At 47.3% G+C, this 27960-nt stretch overlaps 1 protein-coding gene across 7 annotated transcripts in view; it reads left to right on the plus strand.

Moving 5' to 3' along the window:
- Window positions 1-27960, plus strand: part of DCAF1 (DDB1 and CUL4 associated factor 1) — a 928365-nt gene that overhangs the window by 84928 nt on the left and 815477 nt on the right. For 5 of the 7 annotated variants that reach the window (XM_078661275.1, XM_078661278.1, XM_078661277.1 and 2 more), the window contains one exon: window positions 20473-20613. In XM_078661275.1, the coding sequence (XP_078517401.1) occupies window positions 20473-20613 (141 nt within the window). The remainder of the gene's footprint in view (window positions 1-20472; window positions 20614-27960) is intronic. The other 2 variants (XM_078661276.1, XM_078661281.1) reach the window with 1 other exon arrangement.

The following is a 27960-nucleotide window of genomic DNA, read 5'->3' on the forward strand; positions in this document are numbered from 1 at the left end:
CAGTTATGCCTGTTTGCATATGGGGTACTGGGAGGAGCAGGTCCTATGGCAAGAACATTTGGCCATTATGAATACCAAGGTGAAACTCTGGTCAAGATATATTGATGATTTGATTTTTATTTGGGAGGGCACTGAGACGGAGGTGATTGATTTCATTGATAAACTGAATGACAATGACCTTAACATCCGTTTTACCAGCAACATCAGTGCGACTTCAATTGTGTTCCTAGATGTTGAGATTTACGTTCAGACAGGCAGCCTTCAAACAAGATTGCATCGAAAGCCCACTGCGGGCAATACATTGCTGCATGCGGGGAGTCATCATCCTGCACACCTGATACGGAGCATACCTTACGGGGAAATGCTCCGTGTCAGGAGGATTTGCAGCAGTGAGGAAGAATGCCGGCTGGCACAACTCCATTGTAAATCTCGTTTCCTTCTTAGAGGCTATAAATCTGAAGCCATTAATATGGCAATTCTAAAGGCTAACAGAATGGACAGGCTGTCACTCCTGGGCTCAGGAGTGACGAAGTCAAAAGTACAGGCAAAAGATCCACAAGGGGTAACAAGGATGATTATGGGTTATAGCAACCAGCATAATAGCATCTATAAAATCATTAAAGAGAATTGGTCCCTACTATCGGAGGATCCTATCTTGGGCCCAGTGATTCCAAAATTTCCTAGTATAGCATATCGTAAAGCTAGGTCAATGAAGGACAGCCTGGTATCCAGCAGTCCTGAGGTGGTGATGGGAAACTGGCTCAATGAGAGTAAGGGCTTTTTGAGGTGTTAAAGTTGTAAGGCTTGTAAAAATGGCGTTAGTAAAACAGAAGTGAGAACACCATTGTCGCCATTTCCAATTAAGATTAAACACAAGCTCAACTGCAAGACAGAGTTTGCAGTTTATGTTTTGGAGTGCCCTTGTGGGATAAGATACGTGGGCAGTACGAGGCCTCAGGTCCACAGGCGCATTCTCCAACATTTACGAGCAATCTGCAACGTTGACACCTCTTATCCAGTTGCCAGGCACTTTGACAAGTGCCATGGGAAAGATGCTTCCCTCTTGTCATACTTTGTGATAGACTGTGTTCCTCCCCAGAGGAGGGGAGGTGATAGAGAGTCCCTGTTGCGTAAATTAGAAACGCGCTATATCATCCTTTTAGATACTAAGGTACCACAGGGCCTCAACACTGGGGAGGATTGCCACACCTATCTTTAATGAACAATGTCCACTGTTATATGTAACCTATGATTACATAGCCTTTCTGTAGCTGTATTTCACTTTAAATTTTACCTTGTACCCTGGACGTCTCTCCAGATTACTGTATAACTGATTTTAATCACATTGTTTGTATTAGCACTATTTTTCACCATATGGTAGCACCTGTTTTTTAGCCATCTGTACATATATCAAATCAGAAATAATTTGCACAAATTTCGCTATTTGCACACTTAATCTATTGAACTGCATACGCTATATATGGATTCAGTTGCCAATTTGGTTAACTATTAGGAGTGAGTTCCACCATCAGGACATGGTTTCTAATGTAAATATTTATGTTTTTAACTTTTATATTGTCCTTTTGAGCTTTTATCAATTATTGAGTAACCATTGTGATATGATGTGTATATATATGAAATTTTGGTAAGAGGGACTCCTCTATAGCAAGTAATGTGCAGTGACAAGGTATATTTTATATTTTGTATTTTACAATTACTCGGACAGATAACAATTGATATTTGTTTGGGCTTGTGCAATAGTGAGCAATTGAACAGCATTTATGCTGCAATGTATAATCAAACGCGGGAGTTATCTGATAAGATTTCAGTAACTCTTCTATGTTTGTGTCATGTGATGGCTATTATGCACTTTAAAAGGGTGGCCAGCCCTCGTGACGTTGTCATGTGAACAAGGCTACGTTTAGCCGAAACGCGTCGTGGCGGACTGGTGCTGGGTCTTTTGAAAAAATAAAATAACTTTGCACCACATTTGGGTCTCGTTGGTTCCTGTTCGTTTTGTGTGGCAGACTGCAGCACTGGTGGACGAAGGAACTTGACATACCTCATATATATATGTGTGTATATATATGTGTATGTGTATATGTATATATGTGTATGTGTATATATTTTATTTTTTTCACATTTTTTGAGCGCACTGTTACCCGGAGGTGTCCTGGCGCTGAATGTGTATGTGTATGTATATATATGTGTATGTGTGTGTGTATATATATGTATGTATATATATGTGTATATATGTATGTGTATATATATATGTATGTGTATATATGTGTATATATGTATGTGTGTATATATATGTATGTGTGTATATATATGTATGTGTGTATATATATGTATGTGTATATATATATGTGTATATATATATATGTATGTGTATATATATAGATATATATATGTGTATATATATATAACAAGCAATTGCTGCCAAAAACACAATAGAGCTGGATTATGCTGTAAAGAATTTCCACCATACATGAAACAAATGCATTAGAAACATGAAAAACAACATCAAAGATTGTTTTGAAACTGTTTTAATGCTGAAAAAGCAGTAGAAATTCTTATTATATCCTGAAAGCATAGGATGCTCCCAGGCTGCATTGCAAACACACAGTCTAAAAAGACTGAAAAGCTAACCTGTAGCTGCATGCTACAAAAAACTGACACCGTGCCTTTAAGGCACTCATGACCCCCAGTATCCCATCATGCCTCAGGCGTGACAGTTGGGTCAGTTGTTCTTTCCGGCTCCTTCAGGAAGGATCCTGGTTACACAGCTCCACTCTTTTTCTGTTTCTGACAGAAAATTCTCTCAGTTTTCTACTTTTTTAACCTTACTTCGACGTTTTTCATCTAGTCAAGTAGGTTTTCTCTTGTTGGTTGGCATTTTCATCTCGATATGCCTTCCCTTTTTGACAAGTGCCCTTCTTGTGGCAAGAAGAAGGAAAAGACGGACAGCCATGAGGTATGCATCCTTTGCCTACCTGAAGAACATGACCCTAGGACCTGCCCTCACTGTGAGTCCCTGTCATCAAGAACTTTGAAAGACAGGGAGAGAATTCGAGTCTATGGCCTAGCCCATAGGTCTTCTAGAGGGAGGTCCCCAGCCAAGAAGAGCTCCAAGAGGTCCAGAGAACCTTCAAAGGGCGAGTCTTCTCGTCCTGCAGCTTCAGCGTCGGGCTCGGCGCTGAGAAAGGAGCAACCGGTGGGTCATTCTTCGAAAAACCGACGTTTATCACCTTCGACGGCGGGCTCGCCGTCAAGAAGATCAGGTATGTCGTCGAAATGTCAAGACCCTCCGCCATCGTCAACTCGGCGACGATCGGCGTCGAGGGGCGTTACACCTTCGCCGTCGTCAACCAGGCGACGACCGGCGTCGAAGTGTGACTCCTCCGCCGACGTCAATCAGGCGACGTTCGGCGTTGAGGGGTAAGGAGCCTCCACCTTCGTCGTCGTCACGACGTTCGGCGTCGAGAGCTGGCTCACCTCGGTCGTCGCAGGCTAAGCGACCGACGTCGAGAGCCCCAAGTCCTCCGCCGTCGACAACCAGGCGTCGAGGAGGAGATCTGTCGCGTTGACGTTTGGCGTCGAGGGCGACCAATACCCCTCCGCCGACGTCACGTAGACATTCAAAGTCAAAGGAAGCTCGGTATTCGGCCACACAATGCCGCTCGACGTCGAGAGACCATTCCCCACGTCGTTCGCCGTCGAAGCATACGACGTCGAGGTCACCTGATCCACTGGCGCCACAGAAACGGTTGGCGTCGAAGGAAAGGACTCCGTCGACGGTGGGACAGCACCGGTCGACGTCGAGAGGTCATCATCGCCCTGAGTCAAGGCATGCGCCTTCAGAGCATTCGACGTCAAGGCGCCATGATCGGTCCAGATCGACGTCGAGACACCATAAACGAAGATCCAGGGATTGTTCAGTGATCCTAGTGACTGAATCAGCCTCCCGTCACTCTTCTGGTTCTTCCAGATCAAGATCCAGAAGTCCTGCCCGCAGATCTAGAAGTCCTGCCCGCAGACCTCCCACTGATGGTGTGCAGTTGTCTCGCAGATGGAATATGCCTCTGCACAATTGGCGAGACTCAGGTTCTACAAGAAGGCTGCAGGAATATGTCAGCCCAGTACACAGATCTCCTCTGCAAAGACTGGTCGAGGAAGTAGACAGTCGCAGCCCTCCCAGGCGCAGAGAAAGATCGCCTGTGAGGCGAGCTGCATCTCGTTCCCCTGCACGAGAAGAACGCACAGGGAGGTCTCACGAGAGGAGGCGCGATCGTTCCCCTAGACAGGAGGTACCCGCCAGAAGATCTCGCGAAAGGAGGGCTCGAACACCAGCTACTTCTCCTACCTTCTCTACCCGCGCTTCCATACGGGATTACTCTCCCACTTTGGCTGATAGCCCTGTCTCTAGGGTTTCCCCGGTGGACGATATCAACACCTATCATGATGTCTTACAGAGGGGGGCACTGAAATTAAACATCGAGCTGTCTGTGACACAGGTCTCCACAACAGTGATCCTTGAGACTCTTCACCAAAAGTCGGGGTCTCGTCCAGTGCTACCGTTGGTCCCAGGGATCATGGTTCCTGGCTCCAGCATCGGCAAAAGCGGTGCCGGCTCGCATCCAAAAGAAGTAGAAGGCCGCACCCTCGGACCCGGTCTTTGTGAAAGCGGACCCGCCCTCCGACTCAGTAGTCGTGGCGGCGGCACAAAAGAGCCACTCAGTCTCTCCCTCCTCCTCAACTCCTCTTGATAAGAACAGCAAGTTGCAAGACCCGTGGGGTCGCAAGGTCTGCAGTTCTGCCGCTTCGACGCTGAAGGTTTCTAGCGCGGCTGCGCTTTTAGGCAGGTACGATAGAGCCATGTGGGACTCAATGGAGCGTTTTAAGTCAAAATTGCCAAAGGAGGACCAACAAGACTTCGAGGAGACCCTGACGGAAGGAAGTCTGGTGGCTAACCAGATAATTAGCACTGCTGCAGACGGAGCAATACTGGCGGGACATTCATATGCCCATGGAGTATGTGCCAGACGTTCATCTTGGCTGCGCCTGACAGGCCTCAAGCCTGATGCGCAGCAGCGCATTCTGAACCTCCCGTTTACCGTAACATCTCTCTTCGGCCAGCACACGGACGACCAGATGAGTCGGATGAAAGCCGAGCTCAACACCGTCAAGGCAGTCGGCTTAGAGAAAAAGAAGGAGTTTAAACGCCGTTTCAAGTCCAACAGAGGCAGAGGGGCTCAATAGAGGGTTCAAACCCCTCAGTGGTCCCAAAATAAGACCCAGGGCAAAACTCAGTTTCGGGTTGGTATAGCCAACCGAGGTAGAGGAGGTCACCAGCAGTCCTCTACCTCGACGAGAGGAGGAAAACAATGAGCACTGGCTTCCTCTAGCGCCGTTGTCCACTCCAGTGGGAGGAAGTGTTTCAAAACATCTGACAGAGTGGGGCAGCATCACGAACGATCGGTGGGTGCTGAATACACTGCGCAATGGATATGCTCTTCGTTTCCGTGTGCCTCAACAGGATATTCCCCCAAAGAAATCTCGTCCGCACCAACTCGATGTGCTCCGAAAAGAGGTGAAGGCTCTTCTCCTAAAACGAGCTATAGAAGAGGTGCCTCCCTCACAAAAGGGAAAAGGAGTCTACTCCAGATACTTTCTTGTCCCCAAAAAGGATCAGGAAAACAAGTTCCGGCCTATCCTGGATCTTCGTGTTCTGAACAAGAACATAGTCAAGGAGAAGTTCCGCATGCTTGCTCTTCACCAAATATGACCACATCTGCAAGTGGGAGATTGGATGTGTTCGATGGACTTGCAAGATGCCTACTTCCACATTCCAATTGCAATGCGACATCGGAAGTTCTTAAGGTTTCTGGTGGGCAGCAAACACTACCAGTACAGGGTCCTGCCTTTCGGGCTAAAGTCAGCGCCGAGAGTCTTCACCAAATGCATGGCAGTGGTGGCAGCCTGGGGTGGTCAACAACAGGGAGGGACATTGGGGGGACAATATTTATAGGGGTCCAGTGTGCATGTCCCAAAAGCTAAGCAACAATAGATTGCACACAGTTCCCCTGAGATGAGTGATGACGTAGTGCAATGTGCTGTCTTCCTCTCTCCCTCGAGTGTAGGGCGTTAATGTGCCTCAGTGCAACAGGGAAGGGTATCCCTTGTCGGAACTAGGGATGCCTCACACAACAGGCTGGTTTAACGGCTGTTGTCATGTCACCAGTTAGTCGTATCGTAACATCATCGGCTCCCTGCTCCAACGTCAAGCCGGCGCTGCAATGCCTGACGGGTAGAGGTGGCAGCCTGCCTGCACAAAAGAGGACTTTTCGTCTATCCCTACCTGGATGACTGGCTCCTAAAAGGCCCATCTCCTCATGAGGTAGAGAACGACTTTCACCTTTGCCTGCTACAATTGCACAGGCTCGGTCTCCACGTCAACATGGAGAAGTCAGTACAACTACCGACCCAATCCATTCACTACCTGGGCTCCGTTCTGGATACAAAATTGGGAAAAGCGTATCCTTCTGAGGAGAGACTATTTTCTATGCAGCAAAAGTGCAGAGTTCTAATACAGTCTCAGAATCCAATAGCGCGTCAAGTAGCGTCTCTGCTGGGTTCCATGGCGTCCTGCATCTTCCTGATTCCTCACGCCAGGCTGAGGATGCGACCTTTGCAGCAGGCTCTGGAGGATCAACAGGATCAGTCGACGGGGCTCTGGGAAGACAGGATCTATCTTTCCCAGGTGACGAAGACTTCCATCAAATGGTGGACTCACCCTCCCAACCTTCTGGTGGGAGTGTCTTTTCACCAACCTCTCCCGACACAGTCTATAGTCACAGACGCGTCTCTCCAAGGCTGGGGAGCGCACATGGGGTGTCTGCAGATTCAAGGAAGGTGGTCAGCAAAAGAACAGACCTACCATATCAACATGCTGGAGCTTCGAGCAGTCCATCTTGCTCTAAAGTTCTTCCTTCCTGCACTCGAATCACACTCAGTTCTGATACAAACGGACAATACGACGACCATGTTCTACCTGAACAAGCAGGGCGGAACTCGGTCGCGTCCTCTCTCTCTGGAGGCGCAAGCCATATGGCACTGGCTGCTTGCCCGGAACCTCACAGTAGTGGCGGTGCACCTCCCAGGAGAGCTAATTATCAAGGCAGACGCACTCAGCAGGCATTTCGAAGATCAGCCAGACTGGGTGCTGCACGACGAGGTGTTGGCAGACCTCTTCCATCGCTGGGGTCGTCCAGAAATAGACCTGTTCACGGACGACGAAAACTCAAAATGCCACGCCTTCGCGTCCAGATTCCACCGTCCAGGGACAAGGGGGAATGCCCTTTTGATGGACTGGTCAGGGACATTTGCTTACGCATTTCCTCCTCTAACCCTGATTCCGAAGGTGGTGTCCAAACTCATCAGATCCAGCATGACCATGATCCTGGTAGCCCCGGACTGGCCTCGACAGTGGTGGTACCTGGACCTTCTACAGCTGTCGGTGTTTCCACCCAGGAGACTGCCCTGCAGGCAGGACCTGTTGACCAAGATGGGGGAGGATTCTTCATCCCAACCTTCCCTTACTGCACTTAACAGCATGGCTCCTGAGGTCATACAATACGGACATTTAAATTTGCCACCTGATTGTATGCACATTTTAAAGGAAGCGAAACGACCTTCCACAAGAACGTCTTATGCGTTTAAGTGGAAGAGGTTTTTTCTTTGGTGCAGAGAACGTCACTTTGATCCCTCTTCAGCACAGGAGGAAGTGATTCTGCCTTACTTTTTGTACTTAGCAAAATCTGGTCTTAAATATGCTTTGATCAGGGTGCACCTCTCGGCCATTACGGCTTATAGGAAGTCCTTCCCAGCCCTCCTTCTTCCAGATGGAGGTGGTCAAGGACTTCTTACAGGGGTTAAGGAAAGTGTACCACCCTGTTAGAAACCCTTCTCCTCCGAGGGAATTAAACCTAGTGTTGTCTAAGTTGATGGGCCCCCCCTTTGAACTCATCCACAGATCTTCCTTGCAACACCTATCGTGGAAGGCCACTTTTCTAGTGGCAATTACATCAGCGCGCAGAGTAAGTGAGATACAGGCGCTGTGTACAAAAGAACCCTATACTGTTTTCCATCACAACAGAGTAGTCTTGAGGGCGCATCCATCCTTTTTACCTAAGGTTGTCTCTGAGTTTCATATAAATCAGTCTATTTCTCTTCCTTCTTTTTTTCCAAACCCTAGGACCCCGGCTGAGCGGTCGCTGCACTCTTTAGATCTCAAAAGAGTCCTTAAATTTTATTTGGAAAAGACCAAAGAAAGTAGGAAGACGGACCAATTGTTTATCAACTACGGTCCACTGAGGTCGGGCTTTCCAGCTGCCAAAAGATATATCTCCAGATGGATAGTCTCCTGTACTAAATTGGCTTATCAGCTCGCAGGCAAGCCCTTACTTTTGTCACCTAAAGCACACTCTACTAGGGGGAAAGCGGCAACAGTAGCTTTCCTGCATGATGTCCCTATGTCAGAGATTTGCAAGGCTGCAACCTGGAGATCAGTTCATACCTTTACAAGGCATTACTGCCTAGAATCTGATTCCAGGACTGATACTCAAGTAGGACAAGCCTCTTTGTGGAATCTATTTGGGTAGCCTGCGGCCTGTACAAGCTTAGTTTTTCTAGGCTTAGTAATGTTATTACTGTATTGTTACTCCTTTGCCCGCAGGGAGATGAGGTGAGGCTCAATCAATCAATCAATCAATCAATCAGGGGTTTGTTAAAGCGCGACTACTCACCCGTAAGGGTCTCAAGGCGCTAGGGGTGGGGGGGGGTGCAGGTTCCATTCCATCAAGGAGGGGGTCTGTCGAAGAGCCAGGTTTTGAGGTTTCTTGCGAAGATGGGGAGCGATGTTGTTTGTCTGAGGTGGAGCGGAAGGGCGTTCCATGCTTTGGCAGCGAGGAAGGAGAAGGAGCGGCCTCCCGATCTGGTCTTTCTGGTGTGGGGGACCACGGCGTAGGAGAGCTGGTCTGATCGTAGGGTCCTTTGGGGTGCGTGGAATTTTAGTCAGCTATTCAGGTATGCTGGTCCGGTGCCGTGGAGGGCCTTGTGTGCGTGAGTGAGCATCTTAAAGGTGATTCTCGCCTCGACGGGGAGCCAGTGGAGTGTGCGCAGGTGCTGGGAGATGTGGCAGTGTTTTGGCAGGTTGAGGACCAGTCTTGCGGCGGCGTTCTGGATGTTCTGTAGCTTGCGGATGAGGTTTTTGTTTGTTCCGGCGTAGAATGCGTTGCCGTAGTCGAGTCTGCTGGTGACCAGGGCGTGAGTGACTGTCTTTCGGTGTTCGAGGGGGATCCATTTGAAGGTCTTACGAAGGAGGCGGAGGGTGTGGAAGCAGGAAGATGAGACAGAGTTGATCTGGCGGTCCATTTTGAGCTCGGAGTCCAGGATGATTCCCAGGTTACATGCGTGGTCTGTGGGGGTTGGCGGGTTTCCGAGGGCGGTGGGCCACCAGGTGTCGCTCCAGGCGTCGGGGTTTGGGCCCATGATGAGTACTTCTGTTTTGTTGGTGTTTAGTTGTAGGCAGGTGTTTTTCGTCCATTTGGCGATGGCTTCCATACCTTCTCGAAAGTTGCGTCTGGCGGTGTTGGGCTCGTTGGATAGGGAGAGGATGAGCTGGGTGTCGTCTGCGTATGACACGATGTTGAGTCCGTAGGTTCTGACGATGGGGACAAGTGGAGCCATGTAGACGTTGAAGAGCGTCAGGCTGAGGGAGGGGCCCTGGGAGACTCCGCAGGTGGTAGGTGTGGGGTCCGAGAGGAAAGGGGGGAGTCTGACCTGCTGTGTCCTGCCGGAGAGGAAGGAGCAGATCCAGTCGAGGGCCTTGTCCTGGATTCCTGCGTCATAGAGTCTGCATATTAGGGTGCAGTGGGAGACTGTGTCAAACGCCGCTGATAGGTCGAGGAGGATGAGGGCTACTGTTTCTCCTTTGTCCAGTAGGGTGCAGATGTCGTCTGTTGCCGTGAGGAGGGCGGTTTCCGTACTGTGGTGTTTTCTGAAGCCGGATTGGGAGGAGTCGAGGATGTTGTGTTCTTCAATGAATGTGGCGAGTTGGCTGTTGATGGCTTTCTCGATGACTTTCGCTGAGAACGGGAGCAGGGAGATGGGTCTGTAGTTTTTGAGGTTGGTGGGGTCCGCTGAGGATTTCTTTAGGAGGGGGTTCACCTTGGCGTGTTTCCAGTTGTCCGGGAACGAGGCAGTCACCAGGGAGCGGTTGATGGTGTGGCGGAGCATGGGTGCGATGGTGTCGGCGGCTCTGTTGAAGATGTGGTGGGGGCAGGGGTCCGTGGGGGCCCCTGAGTGGATTGACTTCATTGTCTTCAGTGTGTCGTCGGTGGTGAGGGCTGTCCAGTCATCAATCGCTGGTTTCCGGGTGTCGGGGGTGGTTGGTGAGGGTTCAGTGTGTTGGTTGTCTTCGTCGAAGTTGTCGTAGATGCTCTTGATTTTGTGGTGGAAAAAGGTGCTAAGTTTGTCGCCGAGGTCTTGTGAGGGAGGGATGTCGGTAGACTCGCTGGTGGGTTGGGCGAACTCCTTGATGATGCTGAAGAGTTCCTTACTGTTGTGTGCGTGGGTGGAGATTCTGTCTTCAATCACTTTTTTCCTTGTTTCTCTGATGAGTTGATGGTGGGCGTTGGTGGCGGCTCTGAAGTTGTTGTGGGCTTCTGTGGATTTGGTGTTTCTCCAGGTCTTTTCGAGGCGACGGCATGTGCGCCTGTATTCTCGAAGTTCGGTGGTAAACCATCTGGCTTTCTTGGCACGGGTATTGTTGGTTTTCTTGAGGGGGGCTATGGTGTTGGTGCTGTCCGAGATCCATCTATGCAGGGTTCGGGCTGCGGTGTTGGGGTCGTCGTTTTCCGCGATGGTTGGGGTGAAGTTGTTGAGTGAGGAGGTGAGCTGGTCGTCGGTGATTTTGGTCCAGTTTCTTTGTGGAAGCAGGTGCTGGTGTCTGTGGATGGTGGGTGTTCTGAAGGTGAAGTGGACGCAACAATGGTCGGTCCATGGGATTTCGGTGGTGTGGCTGAAGGTGATGGAGTTTCCTGTAGTGAAGAGGGGGTCGAGGGTGTGTCCTGCGGAGTGCGTGGGCTCGGTCACGATCTGGCGGAGTCCAATGTTGTGGAGGTTGTCCAGGAGGCATGTGGTGTTGGGGTCCAGTTGATTGTCGAGGTGGAAGTTGAGGTCTCCCAGCAGGGTGTAGTTGGTAGATGCGATGGCCTGCGGGGAGATAATGTCCCTGATGGAGTTGGCGAAGGGTCCGCGGGGTCCAGGGGGTCGGTAGATGAGGGTTCCTCGGAGGGCGGCGGTGGGGCTGGCCAGTATCTTGAAGTGAAGGTGTTCCATCAGTTCTGTGGACTCGTCAGGGAGTGTGCTCAGGCGGAGGCTGGATTTGTGGACGATGGCGATTCCTCCTCCTGGGTGGGTGGGGCAGTCCTTCTTGGAGATCTTGTATCCTTGGGGGATGGCGATGGCGATGTCCGGTCCCGAGGTGGTGTTGGTCCAGGTTTCGGTGAAGAATGCTACGTCCGGGGTGGTGCTGTCAAGTAGGTCCCAGATTTCTGTGGCGTGTTTGTGGAGGGATCGGACGTTGAGGAGGATGCATTGCAGGGTCTTCGGTTCGGTTGTGTTCTTGTGGGCGGGTTGTGCTGGATCCGTGTTCTTGGCGGCGCTGCAGGTGTGCCGGCAGCGGTGACAGCTGAAGGGTCCATGGGTGTCGGCTGGTGATGCTAGCTTGCAGTTGTTGTTGCAGCCTGGGTTGAGTGCGTGGAGGGCTGCTGGGTCGTAGCGTTGGTGGGGCGGAGGTCCAGGGTTCCTGGTGCTGGTCGCGGACGGGTGGCAGACGGGCGCAGACGTGCTTGCCTTTGACGCGCCTTCGGTGCACCAGCGGCGCGCACGCAGCCCAGTCAGTGGTCTTGCTCGCCTGTCCCCGCAGAGGCCGCCATTAAGTAGGGGTCGGGGAGGGCTGGACAGCTGGGAGGCGGGAGCGGGGAGGGGAGCTGGATTGGGCCGGTCGCGCTGGGGGGGGGGGGGGGCCGCGGGGGCAGCAGCGGCGGGGAAAGGTAAAGGGAGGAAAGAAGGGATAAAGAAAAAGGGAGAATAAGCAGAAATAAGGCACAAAAGAGCAGAGATGCAGAAAAGAGCAGAAAGGTGAAAGATAGAAAGGGTTAGAAAAACGAGTGAAGGAGCAGAGGGAGAGAGAGGGAAAATGGGCAGAAATAAGGCACAAAAGAGCAGAGATGCAGAAAGGTGAAAGATAGAAAGAGTAGAAAACCAAGTGAAGGAGCAGAGTGAGAGAAAGGAGACAGAGGTCCACTGGACCACCAGGGATGAGGCGCAGGGAAACCTGCGGGTGGAGGAGGGCCTCGATCACCAACACTCAAGAGTGCAGGGGCAGGGGCACCTCACTTAATGGTGGAGCTGCGAGGGTGGGAGAGCAATTTCACTGACAATGAAATTGTCTATATGACTATTGATGAGGATCCCCTGGAAGAGAAGGATTAGTTACTTACCTGTAATCCTAGTTCTCTCCCAGGGGTATCCCCATCAAAGTCATAAGCAACCCTCCCGCCTCCCTGGGCAAAGGATCTTTATTAATTTGGAGATATTGTTAACCTATTTATTTCCATGGTTTTTCAGTCTCCTAAGAGAACAACTGACACCCCTAAGGCATGATGGGATACTGGGGGTCATGAGTGCCTTAAAGGCACGATGTCAATTTTTTGTAGCATGCAGCTACAGGTTAGCTTTTCAGTCTTTTTAGACTGTGTGTTTGCAATGCAGCCTGGGAGCTTTCTATGCTTTCAGGATATAAGAATTTCTACTGCTTTTTCAGCATTAAAACAGTTTCAAAACAATCTTTGATGTTGTTTTTCATGTTTCTAATGCATTTGTTTCATGTATGGTGGAAATTCTTTACAGCATAATCCAGCTCTAGTGTGTTTTTGGCTGCAATTGCATATATATATATCTATATATATATATCACATATAATATAGTGTTTCTGGGGTCCCGCGCATGGGCGGGAATATTCTAATGCTTAGGACTTTGATGAGGATACCCCTGGAAGAGAACTAGGATTACAGGTAAGTAACTAATCCGTACTCCACAACACCGGACCAATGTACCTCAACAGACGACTCAGCTTCTACACCCCCACCCGCCAGCTCCGCCGCCCTCGCCACAGTCCCCCGCTTCCGAAGAGCGACCTCCGGCGGCAGATCGTTCTCCCACCTCGCTGCCAAGACCTAGAACACCCTCCCCATCCACCTACGGCAGACCCAAGACCTGCTGACCTTCAGAAAACTCCTCAAGACCTGGCTTTTTGAGGAGTAGCAGCATTCCCCACCCTAGCGCCTTGAGACCCTCACGGGAGAGTAGTGCGCTTTACAAATGATATGATTGATTGCTTGCTAGCTACTCTAGTCTCTCATTTATGGATATAAAGGAGAATTCTGTGACCGAAAAAGAAGTTACCTGTAATCCCAGTTCTCCATATGTTAATCCTCTATATAGCTTAAATTCATGTGATTGGCTAACTAATTGATACGTTAGTTAGGTTTATTTATTGAACAATCAATTAGACTAGCACATATTTGTCTTTTCCTTAACATAAAGCTGCACATTAAATGCTCATTGGAACTGAAATTCTCCAGTATTGGGGTGTCTTTCATAGATTCACATGTCTGAATCATTCCCCGTCGTCTGAGTGGGAGTCTCACGGTATATAAAAAAGCAATAAACATGCCCATAATGACCAAAAACCTTGTTAACAAGAAACCAGGAAGTAAAGTAGCCCAAAGCTACCAAGAAAAAAGTTCCACATGTATGACTATCATAGTCATAATACATAGCCCAAACTGCAGCCAATCAGGCGACCGCACCCACCAGAATGTTCTCCTCAGAGGCTCAGGCTCTAAGATTTTCTACCGCACGTCCTGTGAAGGGAGTCTCCCTGAGCTCTGCTCAGTTCTTCTCAAATTTCTTCAGGATTTCTTACTTTTAGGATGTCTTCCTCTATGAAATCATTATTCAGGCCTTGTGAATCTTGTGGTAAGCTCTGGCTTTTCTCAGAAGATCCCCACAAGAAATGCATCTACTGCCTGTATCCGGATCATCAAGTGAAGGACTGCAAGATATGCAGGACCTTCCCTCAAAAGACCCTCAGGATAGAGAGGGCCGTTTACTTCTGTGGCTACAGAAGCTTATCGGGCAGGACAATCCAGTTTCTGAGGTAGGAAGTATTGCCTCTGGGTCATCTGTGGCCTCTAGGAAGAGAGCTGCTTAGGAGGTTTTATCTTCTCCTGGGGCCAAGGTTGTGAGGAAACAACAACCCTATAAGGGTTCAGAGAGGCCTACCACTTCTAAGGCTACTCCTCCTGTCAAGAGCAAACCTTTGCCTTCCACACCCCCGAGAAGATCAGTCAAGATTTTCCCTCCAAAACCAACTTCTGAGAAGACTCTTCCTCAGAAGAAGACCCCATCGTCGTCGACGACCCCTTCGTCAACGAAGATTCCCGTCGACGCAACTTCCACATCGACAGTGACTTTTTTTCCTCACCTAAACCTCAGATGATTGTCGTCAGCGTCATCCCCGTCGACGCTGGTCTACGTCTCGGTGAAACCCATATCGTCGACGAAAGAGACTGCATCTACTCCTATCGTTGGTGCACCGTCGACGACCAAGAAGATCTCGTTCATGACTGCTTCATCGACGATGGCCTCGTCAACGGCTACTTCATCATCGTCGACGACTTGCTCGTCGTCGAGAACTACATCGTCAACGACCAAACAGTCGACGAAGACCACATCGTCGTCGAAGCCCTCCTCGTTGTCGAAGGCAACTTTGTCGACTGCCACGTCTTCGTCGGCGTTATCACCTTCAGGAATTATTTCTTCGTCGACGGACCCGTCGACGACCCTTCCGTCGATGCAAAAATTATCAACATGTACTGAAATACAAGTCTGGTCACTGTCTATGGCTTCATCATCTACGCCGTCTAGAACAAAGCCTCCTTTGCTGCAAAGACGTGGTTCCGTGCTTTAACCCTTATCTCGATTACGTCTCTCTCCACATAAGTTACCTCTACAGGTTCCTGACAAATTGCTGGATTCAGAAGACAGTGAGGAAGATTCTGATGTGGATGATAGATTTAGGACAGCTACAAGTCCTTCGGAGCTGTTCATAAAGTACCAGGAAGATGATCAGGATGATCAACCTTCGCCTAAACATGTGGCTTCACCTACTGCTAATATCCCTACAGCTCAGATACCTATAGCCTTATTAAATAATCTTCAGTATATGCTGGACGATTATTACCGCCATTTCCCGCCATCTGAATCGGCGGATTCCGTGCCTCCTACACCAGTGGCGCAGGCTTCCACACCAGAATCCCAGTCTCCTAGACCTTCGCCAGTGGTTTCACATCATTCTGCAGAAGCGCACTCATCGGATGATGGAGATTGAGAGGAAGGGGAGGTAGATGAGAGATCTCTGTTGTCGGAGTGGGATGAATACCAGATCCAAACACCTTCTTCTTCACCTCCGGCTCCTGCTGATTCACCTCCAGTGGACATTGAAGGCTTTCACCTCCTTATGGAAAGATCAACCCAACGTTTCCTTATCCCTATGGAAACTAAGAAGGAGGAATGCTTCCTCTATGACTTTAAAGACCAGCCAAGGAGATAGGTGCTGGCGATTCCCATCATAGGCTTTATATAGAAAGAGGGATTAAAAGTGGTGTCCAGTCCTGCATCTATTCCTTCAGTCTTGCCATGTCTGGACAAGAAATATAAAGCGCCCGACAAGTCTCCAGCATGCCTTATAGGACACCCAAAGGCGGATTCCGTGATCGTGCAGGCTGCCCAAAGACGGGCTAGAAATCCCTCTTCTCCGATCACAGCCTCACCTAACAGGGACGGCAGGCGGCTGGACTCAATTGGGAAACGAGTTTCCACTATGGCAGCAACAGCAGTCCGTGCGGCCAATTCTCTAGCAATTCTGGGTCGGTACGACTGACCAATGTAGTCTGATATTTCAACATACATAGACATGCTACTAGAGCATTCAAAATCTGAAGCTCTGAAAATACTACAAGAGGGAGAGCGGATTTCGGCAGAAATTATTGATTCAGCAGTGGACGTTGCTTCCACAGGTTTCAGGCAGCTGGTGGGGGCTGCTGTTCTACGTCGACAAGGCTGGTTAATCGAGGAAGCTATAGTCCACAATCTTCCTACAGGTCATATCAAGGAAATCAGCGCTACCAATCGCAACGATACCAATCATATGGCCAGCGCAACACATCCTATTCCCAGAATAAGAAGAAACCTTCCTACTGTGGAAAGGATTCCAACAAAAGACAATGAGTATCATCACCTGCCACCACTACTGCGCAGTCCCATGTAAAAGTTGGAGGAAGAATCTCAAGATTTTATTCAAACTGGTTTCTCAATAACATCGGACAAGTGGGTCCTAGACATTGTAACCAGGGGCCATGCTCTAGAATTCTTAAAGTTTCCTCCAAATTTCCCTCCAAAGGGCCCTCCTCCAGCTCATCTCAAGGAGTTGTTTTCCCAGATAAATTTGATGTTACAAAAAGGAGCGATCGAAAAAGTCCCTCAATGGCAGAGAGGAACAGGATTCTATTCACTGTTCTTCCTGAAAAAGAAGAAATCCGGAGAATGGCGTCCAATTCTAGATCTCCGTTCCCTCAACAAGTATCTAAAGAAATTGGCCTTTCGGATGTTATCACTTCAGAAAATACTTCATCTTCTGTCGGCAGGGGATCACATGGCCACCCTGGACCGTCAAGATGCGTACTTCAACGTTCCCATTTTTCCCCGTCACAGAAAGTTCCTGCATTTCAGAGTCGCTGGCAGGGATTTCCAGGTCAAGGTCCTTCCCTTTGGACTAAGATTGGCACCCAGGATTCAAAAGGTGGTGAACTCCGGGGAAACCTTGCACACTGGCACAAGCCTACAATAAGACGTAGCGACATTGCCAATGGCACCTGCAGCCTGAACTTACAGGGCGATCCCGTGTCACTGCTGCCGGCCGGTGCTCACAACCCAGGGCTGTGCACAAGAAGCTGGTGGACAAAGAGCCCTCCTGACCTGCTGTGCACAAGAAGCTGGTGCACAAAGAGCCGCCCGGACCTGCTGGTGTCCACTCCCCCTTGCACAAGAGGCTAGTGCACAAATAACCTGCCCTGCCTGCTGCTGCACACAAGTCTAGTGCACCACGAACCTGCACAAAAGCCATTCCGATCTGCTGCAGAAGTGTACTCGTGGAGACCCCTATCCAACCTGCTGCACACACCTCTGAGAGGGGGTCGCTCAACCAGAGGGCACCACCAGCTTGTTTTCCCACATGCCACCCTTCCAGTTCTAACCCAACCCAAGGAGAGACCAGTCGTCCCATGGGGAGCCGGGGCAGCAAGCGCCCACACCTGGGAAGGAAGCGCTTGGCAGATCGAAGCCACCTCCCGGCGCAAACCCAGGGAGGAGAGCGGCTGGCCGGGGAGAGAGCCTCTCCACGGCGTATCCCGGGCAGTGGAGGTCTGGCCTGCGGCAACCCCACCACCTCCAGGTCGGGGAAAGAGGCGCTGTTCAAGAGACATACACCCGGACTGGGGTTACCAAGCGCTAGGGGCATCATGCCGTCCCCTCAGCCCCCAGCGAGCCCGTAGTCAGGTAATGTACGATGCCGCATTTGCTCCAGTGTTTTCAGACCGCTCTGAGTGTTATTGTGTTGGCTGTGTATATATACATATACACACACAATTCATATTATCCTGTCTTCCCCTCACATTCACCGTAGACCAATGTATTATAGGGAAATAACTTTTTTTAAACGTTACATTTATATCCGGTGGGGGTTTACCCCATACCCCCAGAGTGGACTCTGGCCATCTGTATTTTAACCCAGCGATGAGCGAATCCACATGTTTCCTGTACAATCCGTTCACGTCCAAATGAAAGAGCCGTGGCTGCAGTCTGCGAGTCTTTACAGCCCAGTGCGTGTCTAGCGGCGTCCACCGGCTGTACATTTTAACCCTTTGCATCCCAGATTCAGTCTGAGGTGCTCGAGTGCCCTTAAAAATTGAGTAGCACGAAAACAGTGTCATGGTATTAACAGCTACGTATAGCGTATAGAAAACTAAGAAGTGGTCAACGGAGCGCTATATAAAAAAAGATTACTATTCGTATTAGTTGCGCTTGCGCTGCTACACTCCTGCGCGAGGCGTCCTTGCCGAAAATGCCTTTACTCCTGACTTGAGTGTAAACCCCAAGTTTCCCCAAGAGACGCTCCACTCTTTCAGAAAAGCTTTGTGGGTTTTCTTAATAGAGTTTTGCTCAGGATCACACATGGTTATGGGGGTTCCAACTCTAACCGGGTTTTCAGTTTCTAAGCTGTACAGTTTAGAAATCTGGACACACCATCACCCTGGGCGAAGTCGATCTTTATTTATTCATATTACCTAAGTGTCACCTCCCATTTGAGTACACGTGCTGCCGAAGCGATCACACGTGTCAGCTAGAAGAGAAAATGTGAGTTTGTGTGCTTTTTCTCAATTCTCACCTCGTAGATGAACGTACTAACACTGCGCGGCGAAGCACACTAAATATTGGGGCGCACCACAAAATGTATGTTTTCTCTGTGTTTGCATTTATGAACCATCTCTTCGTAATTTACTTAAGTTTGTCTTGAATGCAAAAATAAGGGCATGACATATGTATATTGACATCTAGATATACAGAATACGTTGTGTGTGCTCATTGTTGAGATGAAATCACATTGTTGAAATAAATGCTATAATCATATGTAGATGTTTCCTAGAGTAAACTGCCCCTCCCCCGTCAGGGGCTGCCACAAATGGGGGACATTAGTGATTCACTCGCATTGTCACTCCTGTCACTGGATGATGTCGACTTCCCTGGGTGCTGAGTGCCCCTCGCACGCCAGGGGTGGATAGCAGTGTTTGTTGAGAGTCGGTTTTCACCTACGTGAGAGATCCAGGTGGTGAGAGATAGCACGGACTCCGCAGAGCCAGCTCCCATCCCTGCCACCACCCACGGCCTGAGTGCAGCCAGAGCGTTGCAGGTACTGGTAGCAAGGGCAACACCGCGCCCGAGACATCTGGAGGTGCCTGGGGTGCGCAATAATGTAATGTCACGTGGAAGGCACATCTTAAACTACACATCGCAGTCGTTTCTTTTTCTGGAATTTTTTACTGGGTATATTTTCACAAATTCCAAACAGGGCAGTTTTGGTAATTGCATTTATATAGAGCTAAATAGCCCTGAGGAGGAGTTGAAGCGCTGGACGACATATACCAAAGTTATTACATCTGCCTGGCAACCTCTGAAACTCTGACAGGGAGGCTGCTAGCCAGACCCTTTTTTGGTAGCTCTGCACGTCTAACTGCAGAAGCCAAAACTTCAGAAACGAGTGCGCCCCTTCCAGCTGCCCTGAGTCACGTGCACATCTGGGCCGCGAGCGGGGCGTTGTGTGACCCGGGTCTGTGAAACGCCTCGCGTGCCAGCGCGCGGTGGTGCAGAGCGGGTTAAAGTGTGACCCAGCGCGGGGAGGCAGCCTTGTGGCTCTTTTCGTGTTCCTTTGACTCGAATGTGTATGTAATGCAAGTGAGATATAAAGCGCAGCATGCCACCATTGGTACAAAAATAAATATTTTTTTTTTGGCCTACAATTTATATACTTTTGTTGCAGTTGGTGTTGCAATATTTAGCAATGCCAATAGCCCAAACTTAATTAACCCGAGACCTATTGCATTGTAAATGCTTGTTAAATATAGTGCAAGATTTCACATTGATCTACCCATTTTCAATATTCATTGTAAAGTAAAGATTCAAATTTGAATTATTGTGCCCTAAGCTTTTGGGGACGATGAGACCCATGGGAGGCTTGGGCGATTTAGATTCCCTACCTTAGTGAGTTAAGTCTCTGTGCAAATCCAGAGGAACCCTCAGTGTTAGACTGAGTCACAGTCAATAAAAATATGGGTATCACCACTTATTGCAGGATTATCTTTTCTCTCTAGCAGTATAATGTGTCAAGAGTTTGAGTTTCTGGTATCAAAAGAAACTGATTTCGCAATGGTGTCTGGAACTGTTGGTGAACTGTCATTCTTATCCCTCGGATTTCCAGTCTGTTAAAAAGAAAAGTGTTGCACTATCCTTGCCACTAAGTAACAAGAGGATTTTCTTCTAGGCAAATGGCTTTTTCATCTTAATAAGTTGTCAAAAAGACTAGATTAATTGTTCACTTGACAAATTGCCACTTACTCTAAAGACTGTATATTTGTTTATGTATCGTATTAAGAAAGACTGCACCAGATTGAGTGATTCCATTTTAAATGAAATTCATAAAGACCTGTTTGTTCTTTTTGTTGCCAGCAGGAGGGAATTGTCGAAAACCTGTTCAAGTGGGCCCGTGAGGCTGAGCAGCCTCTTAAGACATACGCCACAGGATTGCTTGGTGGGGCAATGGAGAACCAAGATATTGCAGCAAATTACAGGGAAGACAACTCCCAGCTGGTAAATATCTAACTTTAACATCCACAGTTATCATTCCTATTGCCTTTCAACCACATCAGTATGTCTATACTTCTACATTGATTGGAGAGTTAGTACCTATTCATTCTTTGGTTTTTCATTGGATAGATTGTTTTGACCTCCAAAGAGGATATAGATTGTAAGGGCTTGGAGAACATGTTGGTAACCATTCCTCATGTCTATTCCACCTATGACTTCTTTGGTGGAATCATGCATATGTTGTAGGTTCTTTGGTCGGATCATTATAGGAAATGTGCCCTTTCTGCAGGGTCTTCCCACAGTTTTCACCTTTTGCCAGACCTTATATGTTTGATGGCTGTAGAACTTTGTGCACTTTATCCCAGCCAACCAGTGATAAAGTGCCTGGGCAACATAACCCCCCCCCCCCCCTCAACTCCTCGACATGCTGAAATTTACATACTCTCAGTTGGCATACTTAACTTACCTAGACTTCTGATACTTGGGCTGTGCCTGACCTATGTCCCCCCAGGTCTCTTTCAATTAACTTTCGGGAATTGTGGTGAAACCCCAGCTACTTGTTGGGAGCAATGGATATTGATTGTTTGACAGATTGGATTTTTGTTGACTAAATGTAAAGAGTGTTTGATGTTACCCAGTAAGAAGCCCACACCTTGGGGATGGTTGCCAATAAAGGGTGCGGCTCTTTATGATTACTTTGAAATGTTTCTTTTTGTGGCATCACACTTGAATGACTATGCAAGGCCTTGAAGCTGCTATTCTAGATTACTGCAGTGTGTCTCTCTTAGGGTGGCATAAGATATGCTGCAGCCCTTAGGGGCCCTCTTTAGTACCCCTGCCCTGGGTACCTGGAGTACCATTTGCTTGGGACTTGCAGCTGTGCTGAAGTCCATAGCTAATTGTATCAGAATTAGACTTAACTGTCTTTTAGAGAAGGAGCACTGGGACTGAGGTCTGGTTAGCAGGCCTCATTGCAATGTCAGAGTTGAAAATCAGCATCTTGTAGCTAAAAGGGGGAGAAAGTGTGTGTGTGTGTGTGTGTGTGTGTGTGTGTGTGTGTGTGTGTGTGTGTGTGTGTGTGTGTGTGTGTGTGTGTGTGTGTGTGTGTGTGTGTGTGTGTGTGTGTGTGTGTGTGTGTGTGTGTGTGTGTGTGTGTGTGTGTGTGTGTGTGTGTGTGTGTGTGTGTGTGTGTGTGTGTGTGTGTGTGTGTGTGTGTGTGTGTGTGTGTGTGTGTGTGTGTGTGTGTGTGTGTGTGTGTGTGTGTGTGTGTGTGTGTGTGTGTGTGTGTGTGTGTGTGTGTGTGTGTGTGTGTGTGTGTGTGTGTGTGTGTGTGTGTGTGTGTGTGTGTGTGTGTGTGTGTGTGTGTGTGTGTGTGTGTGTGTGTGTGTGTGTGTGTGTGTGTGTGTGTGTGTGTGTGTGTGTGTGTGTGTGTGTGTGTGTGTGTGTGTGTGTGTGTGTGTGTGTGTGTGTGTGTGTGTGTGTGTGTGTGTGTGTGTGTGTGGTGTGTCTAACTGCAACAAAAGCTTAGTACTCTACACTTGGTTTCCACTTTGATGTGAAAAGCATATGCATTATTTATGACCTCTGTTGGAACTCGTTTTCGAGAGTTGGAGAAGTTTAAAGGCACTTTTTTAATGAAAGCTTTCATGTTTATTTACCCAACACAATAATGATGTATTCTGTCTGCAACTGTGCTTTTTTCGGAGCACATACATTACTGGAAATAAACAGTTTCCTCATTTGTCCTTGCACGCACTAGGGCCATGATTTTAATGGTGCAGCAGTGGCGCAGGGACCAAAAGGTTTAGAAAACCCACTGAGTACTGATTTATTGTGATATTTTACTACTGAACAAGCATTCACAAGTGCAGTTTACTTGCAGGCACTAGGGCCATGATTTGAATGGGGCAGCAGGTGCTGTGGTACAGGAGCCATCCGAATATTGCTATATGTTACTACTGAACAAGCAGTCACAAGTGCAGTTACCTTGCTGCCACTAGGGCCATGATTTGAATTGTGCGGTGGCACAGGGGCCAAAAGGTCTAGGAAACCCACTGATCACCGATTATTGCTATATTTTACTATTAAACAAGCAGTCTGAAGTGCATTTACCTTGCAGGTACTAGGGTCATGATTTGAATGGTGCAGCAGGTACAGTGGCAGAGGGGCTAAAAGGTCTAAGAAACCCACTGAACACAGATTATTGCCATATTTTAATACTGGTTACTTCTGTAAAAAGTGCACCCAAAGTAACACCTAGCCTAAAGCATCACTGTTAATAACAGCTGTAACCTATTGGACTGTTCTGTCTACCTACAACTTCTGTTACATTCAGCGCATTTATATGGCACGTTCTCAATTTTTGTACGGTCCTAAAATACTTTTGAATCAGGACACACTTAATTCTTTGACAAGGGCATTCTCCATTCTATAACATTAGCAAATACCATTGTAAACACTATATAAATACTTATAACTTAACGTATGGCATTCCATACCAATCATTGGCAAAGCCAGTAGATGTCTCCTATGCGTGATCTATTGGCTCTGTCAATGTTATTTGGGCCATATTTTACAGCAGCTCTAGCTTCAGTGCAGCATAACTGAAGATGTTAAAAAAGCGTTCTAATGCGGACAGCGCTGGTAGTCGTACAGCTTTTTTACAGTACTTTCAGCCATCTGCAACATAGCTAAAAACATTAGTAAAGTCAATAAACCTCACAAAGGCAAGACCTTTTGGCTCTGCCAATGCTGGTTAAACTTAACACTGTCTGTGAATTCGTTGCATCCCATTAGTAGCAGTTTAACACCCAAACCTATTCAATAAACAACAGAAAAGTGACCAGTTAGCCTCTGCAAAGGGCCTTCCACTGCCTGATGTAACATGTCGCTGATTTTAGTAACTTTTGTACCATTTGAGCTAGAAACAATTTTTTTGTTAGGTAAAATCTGCATATTATGCAGCAAATGATTGTGGTAATGCAGCTAATCTATAGTTGTGTGAAAATCGCCATGGCCAAATATTTGCATAATTCCAGTGGCCCTGCATAAAGGGTATCTTAATTATATTCTGTGAAATTTCTTGATGATAGATTTCTGAAATACAAAAATTTAAAGAGAATTTTCTATATTCAGTTGTGTCTCTTTTCTGATTGAAATTGTTTTTGATCAAAAGACGATGGATAGTTCAGCTCATTTATGAATTTATGTAATATCCAATGGATATTTATTGTTGGGTTGTTGAATGTATTATTCTAATCCCTTACGATATCAATAAGCAAGGTACACCCTCGTTGGTGTTGTATCTCCAGCCAAACAGGCTCCAATCGCTGTGCTCATTCTTTCAACACTAGAGCCCTCATAAAATCCCTGCTAAAGTGTCAAATCCTGCTTGACCGGTCTGCTTGGTTTTTAGAAAGATTTCTTTGGGGCACATGTCAAAGGAATGGACATAGGATTCCAAAATACTTTGCATGTATCCACTGCCTCGTTTCTAAAAACACTCTATTTTACCAGATTTCTGTCTCTGGGTTTTTCAGAGATACCATGGCTACTACAAACTTAAGTTTGGTGTTAGATGTGTGAGGACACTAGGATTACCATAGAACCCTCTCCTCTCAGTCCCTCAGAGCCCAAGTTTAGTGTGGTCGTAGACTTCTGCCAACTTAAAAATTCACTAAGTGAATAGGGCTGGCCCTGGGAACTTTTACCAAATTTGTTAGGGTGTGCCCCAGGAGTCCTTAACACACACACACACTAGCTTGTGCCATCCATAAATGAGGCGCCTACAGGCACCTACTTCTGAACAGAAGAGAACTGAACCTATTGTCTGCCACCTTAGACAAGCCTTGAAATCACTGGACCTTCTTCCTCTTGTCACCCTCCACTCCTCTCAAGCAAAGAAGTGTATTCCAAGAGTCATAAAGCTGACCACTTGTTAAAGCTACAGGGGCACAACAAACTTAAGATTCCCTTTCTTCTGAGCAATTTAGTGGTTACTGCACCCTGTTGGTTGGCCTATGCATAAAACCCCTGAGTCTGAGTGTCTCCACTGAGGTGTGGTTTAGAAGTGTACTGCCTTGGTAAATTGGTTCTTAAAAGACTATAGTCAGAAGGTAGAACCTTTGACGAGGACTAGCCTGGTTGGTGTATCTGACCCACACATCATCGAGGTCAGTGTCAAGTTGAGTCTATGTCCTGATCTACTGTGACTATTGACTATCATTGGCCCTTTGTACGTCTTGGTGCTATTCCTGCTTATCATTTTTTTTAAATTCATTATCTCCAGTTCCCCCTATTGGATTTTTTTTTTTACATTTTATTTATTACATTTTACGGTTTGGGATTTTTATTGTTTTGACTTTTGACTATTGACTATCATTGGCCCTTTGTACGTCTTGGTGCTATTCCTGCTTATCATTTTTTTTAAATTCATTATCTCCAGTTCCCCCTATTGGATTTTTTTTTTTACATTTTATTTATTACATTTTACGGTTTGGGATTTTTATTGTTTTGACTTTTGACCTCATTATGGTTATAGTACTGCATGAATACTTTACGGGTTGCTCTAAGGTAAGTCTCCCTGCTTTGTGCCATAGCTACTAGGCCATTAAGCTCAGGTTTATTTAGTCACTTTTAAGGTTCACCTTTATAAGATTTGTGTCTGGTCATTGAGTATGACACAGCCTGCTCAGTCATTGGCTTTCTTTTTGGAAATCATAGTTATCATGTATGTTAACAACATTGATCCAGTTGAAGTGAATATAGACTACAACCCCAAGAAAGGAAAATACCTGAAAAATGGTGTTTAGAGTGTAAAACTGTCCTGTAATGACAGCATGATTTAGTATACGCACATTAATGTTCTACATATTAATATACACATATATTTTGTGTTTGTAAGGCTAATGTCACTCATTTTTCTTATCCTGATTGCAAAAGATGTAGATGAAGCACCTTTTAATTAGCCCTTGTTTACATTTCCCTGCATATTTGAGAGCTTTAGGGAAATAAACCATTGCAAGCGACATGAGGGTTATTACCTTTAAGACCGTTATAAAGAAGTCCCCAAGTTTGGTCAGGCAGTTCAACAAAACATGCTACCAGTAAAAACCAGCAAATTCCACATCACATGATGTATTAAAGAGTATCCCCTATGCCATTAATTCAACCGCCTTTAATGTATCAAAGACCACGTTATTGCTCCATGTCTCATTTTCAACTACCACTGCTTATTCTCTGGCATTGTATCTTTTATAGATTCACATGCTTGAATCTTCCCCGTCATCACGGTGGGAGTCCAACTGTAACAGTTTTAAAAGCAGTGCTGAAGCATTAGCATTAAACTCCATTGAAAAAACATTAGCAGTTTGTTGCCAAATCACATCAATTCAATGCACCCAAACTTCAGCCAATCAGAGCACAGACCCTAATGCACTCATTCCCTGCAATGGCACCATACCTCTGATTTCTTACTGCATCCCGGGTGTTGGGGAGTCTCCCTGTGCTCTTGCTCAATCACAGTTAACTTTTTGACCTGCAGCTTTCCAGTTCATCTCTTCGTCTCCTACCATCATTTGAGGTACAGTTTGTGAGTGTGTTTAGCTGTGCTTTCTCACAGAATGTCAGAGTCTAAAAAAGGCTATTTAGGCCTTGCAAGACTTTATTCTGAGGAACCCTCAAAGACTGGGAGGGTAGACTGCTTCTGTGGCTATTGAAAAATAAGTTTATCTCTGACTGAGGAGGAGGTTCATACCTCCTCAAGAAAGAGGTGGAATCGACATCATCATAGTTCTCACAGCAAAGAGACTAGTAATGAAAAAGGATCCTCCTCTCATCAGCGGTCTGATTGAGCACCTCCATCTGCTCCTCAAATCCCATTCAAGGAGCCCTCTTTAATGAAAAATCGACTGTTGATGAAGAACTTACCATCTGCGTTGCCTGGAACATCCGCACCTTCGACGGCGACTTCCACTATGTCGATGATCAAGGCGATAACTGCGACCATGTAGTCGACCAAAACCGTGATGTTGACACTGTTGTTGACATCGACAAGACAGTCTCTGACGACACACATTTCCTCGTCGACCACTTTGTCTACGGGACAGCAGTGGGTGTGGTCGTCATCGGCGAAGAATCCTGTCACTGCTGCATCAGCGGTGCCAACTTCAATGATCCTTCAATGGGGGAAAAGACATTCTGTATATTCCCAGTAAGGGTGCAACTCCTTCTCTGCCTCAGGATTTTTCAGAAATGTCTCCATTGCCTCCAGGACACCTCCTAGACTTTCAGGAATCTGAAGATGAGGATATCTTTGGCCCTGCATACAGACCTTCACAATTAAAGGTGAAGTGTCAGGAATCAAAGGACAAAGAAGTGGACTGGATCAGTCCACCTACCTTGAAGGCAATTACTCTTTCTCTGATGGGGACATCCATTTGTTCAGCAATATGATACATTCCAAGAGTTTTCTCCCTCTGAGGAACATGAGAATGAGCAGCAACATGTCAAGCGACCATCCATCAATATTCCAATTGTATTGGATAAGACTTACGCATGTTGCTAAATGACTATTACAAGTGATTCCCTGGTACCAACTCTGCTCAGCAACCTCCACTGAGGTAGAAAGTCCCTGATTCCAATCTCCATTCTGTATGCTTTCCAAGACCGCGATAACCAGCTATTAGAAGAGGGTGAGCTCGAGACAGATCCCAATGTGTATGATGAGTTGAATGATTGCGCCATATCAAGACCAGTCTTTCCTACCCCACAAGCAGCCGATTTTCTACCTGTAGATAGCTGCAGTTTCCAGAACCTGCTTAAGATAGCGTCTAAGTGCTGTGACCTTCCAACGCCCGCTAAACCGAGTGCTTCTTCTATGATTTTAAAGCAGGAACGCAATTCACCAGTCATGCTACCCCTGATTCCAAAGCTTGACAAAAAGTCTCTTGAAGTTTCCCTTATATGTCTCATTAGTCACCCTCGGCCAGATTCGGTTATGCAAGTTGCTCAGTGAAGAGCAGAAAATCCTTCCTCAACATAGGGAAGAGGTTCTCTGTGATTGTGGCTACTTCAATTAGAGCCCCCAATGCCGTGGCTATCTTTGGGAGATACGACCCTCATATGTTGTCTGACATCTCATCTCTGTTGGAGTATCTCCTAGAGGACAAGAAAAAAAGGTGTGTGAGATTCTGATGGAAGGTGAAAAGGCCTCTTCTGAAACCCAAGATGTGGTCGTGGATTTTTCTTCCTCAGCCGTTAGACAGATGGCTAGAGCGGCAATATTGAGATGCCAAGGTTGGCTGAAGGCGACTACAGTCCACCCAGAGGTATAAGCCAAAATACTGGACA

The sequence above is a fragment of the Lissotriton helveticus genome, chromosome 9 (genome assembly GCF_964261635.1).
Source record: "Lissotriton helveticus chromosome 9, aLisHel1.1, whole genome shotgun sequence".
In the NCBI taxonomy this organism is placed as follows: domain Eukaryota; kingdom Metazoa; phylum Chordata; class Amphibia; order Caudata; family Salamandridae; genus Lissotriton; species Lissotriton helveticus.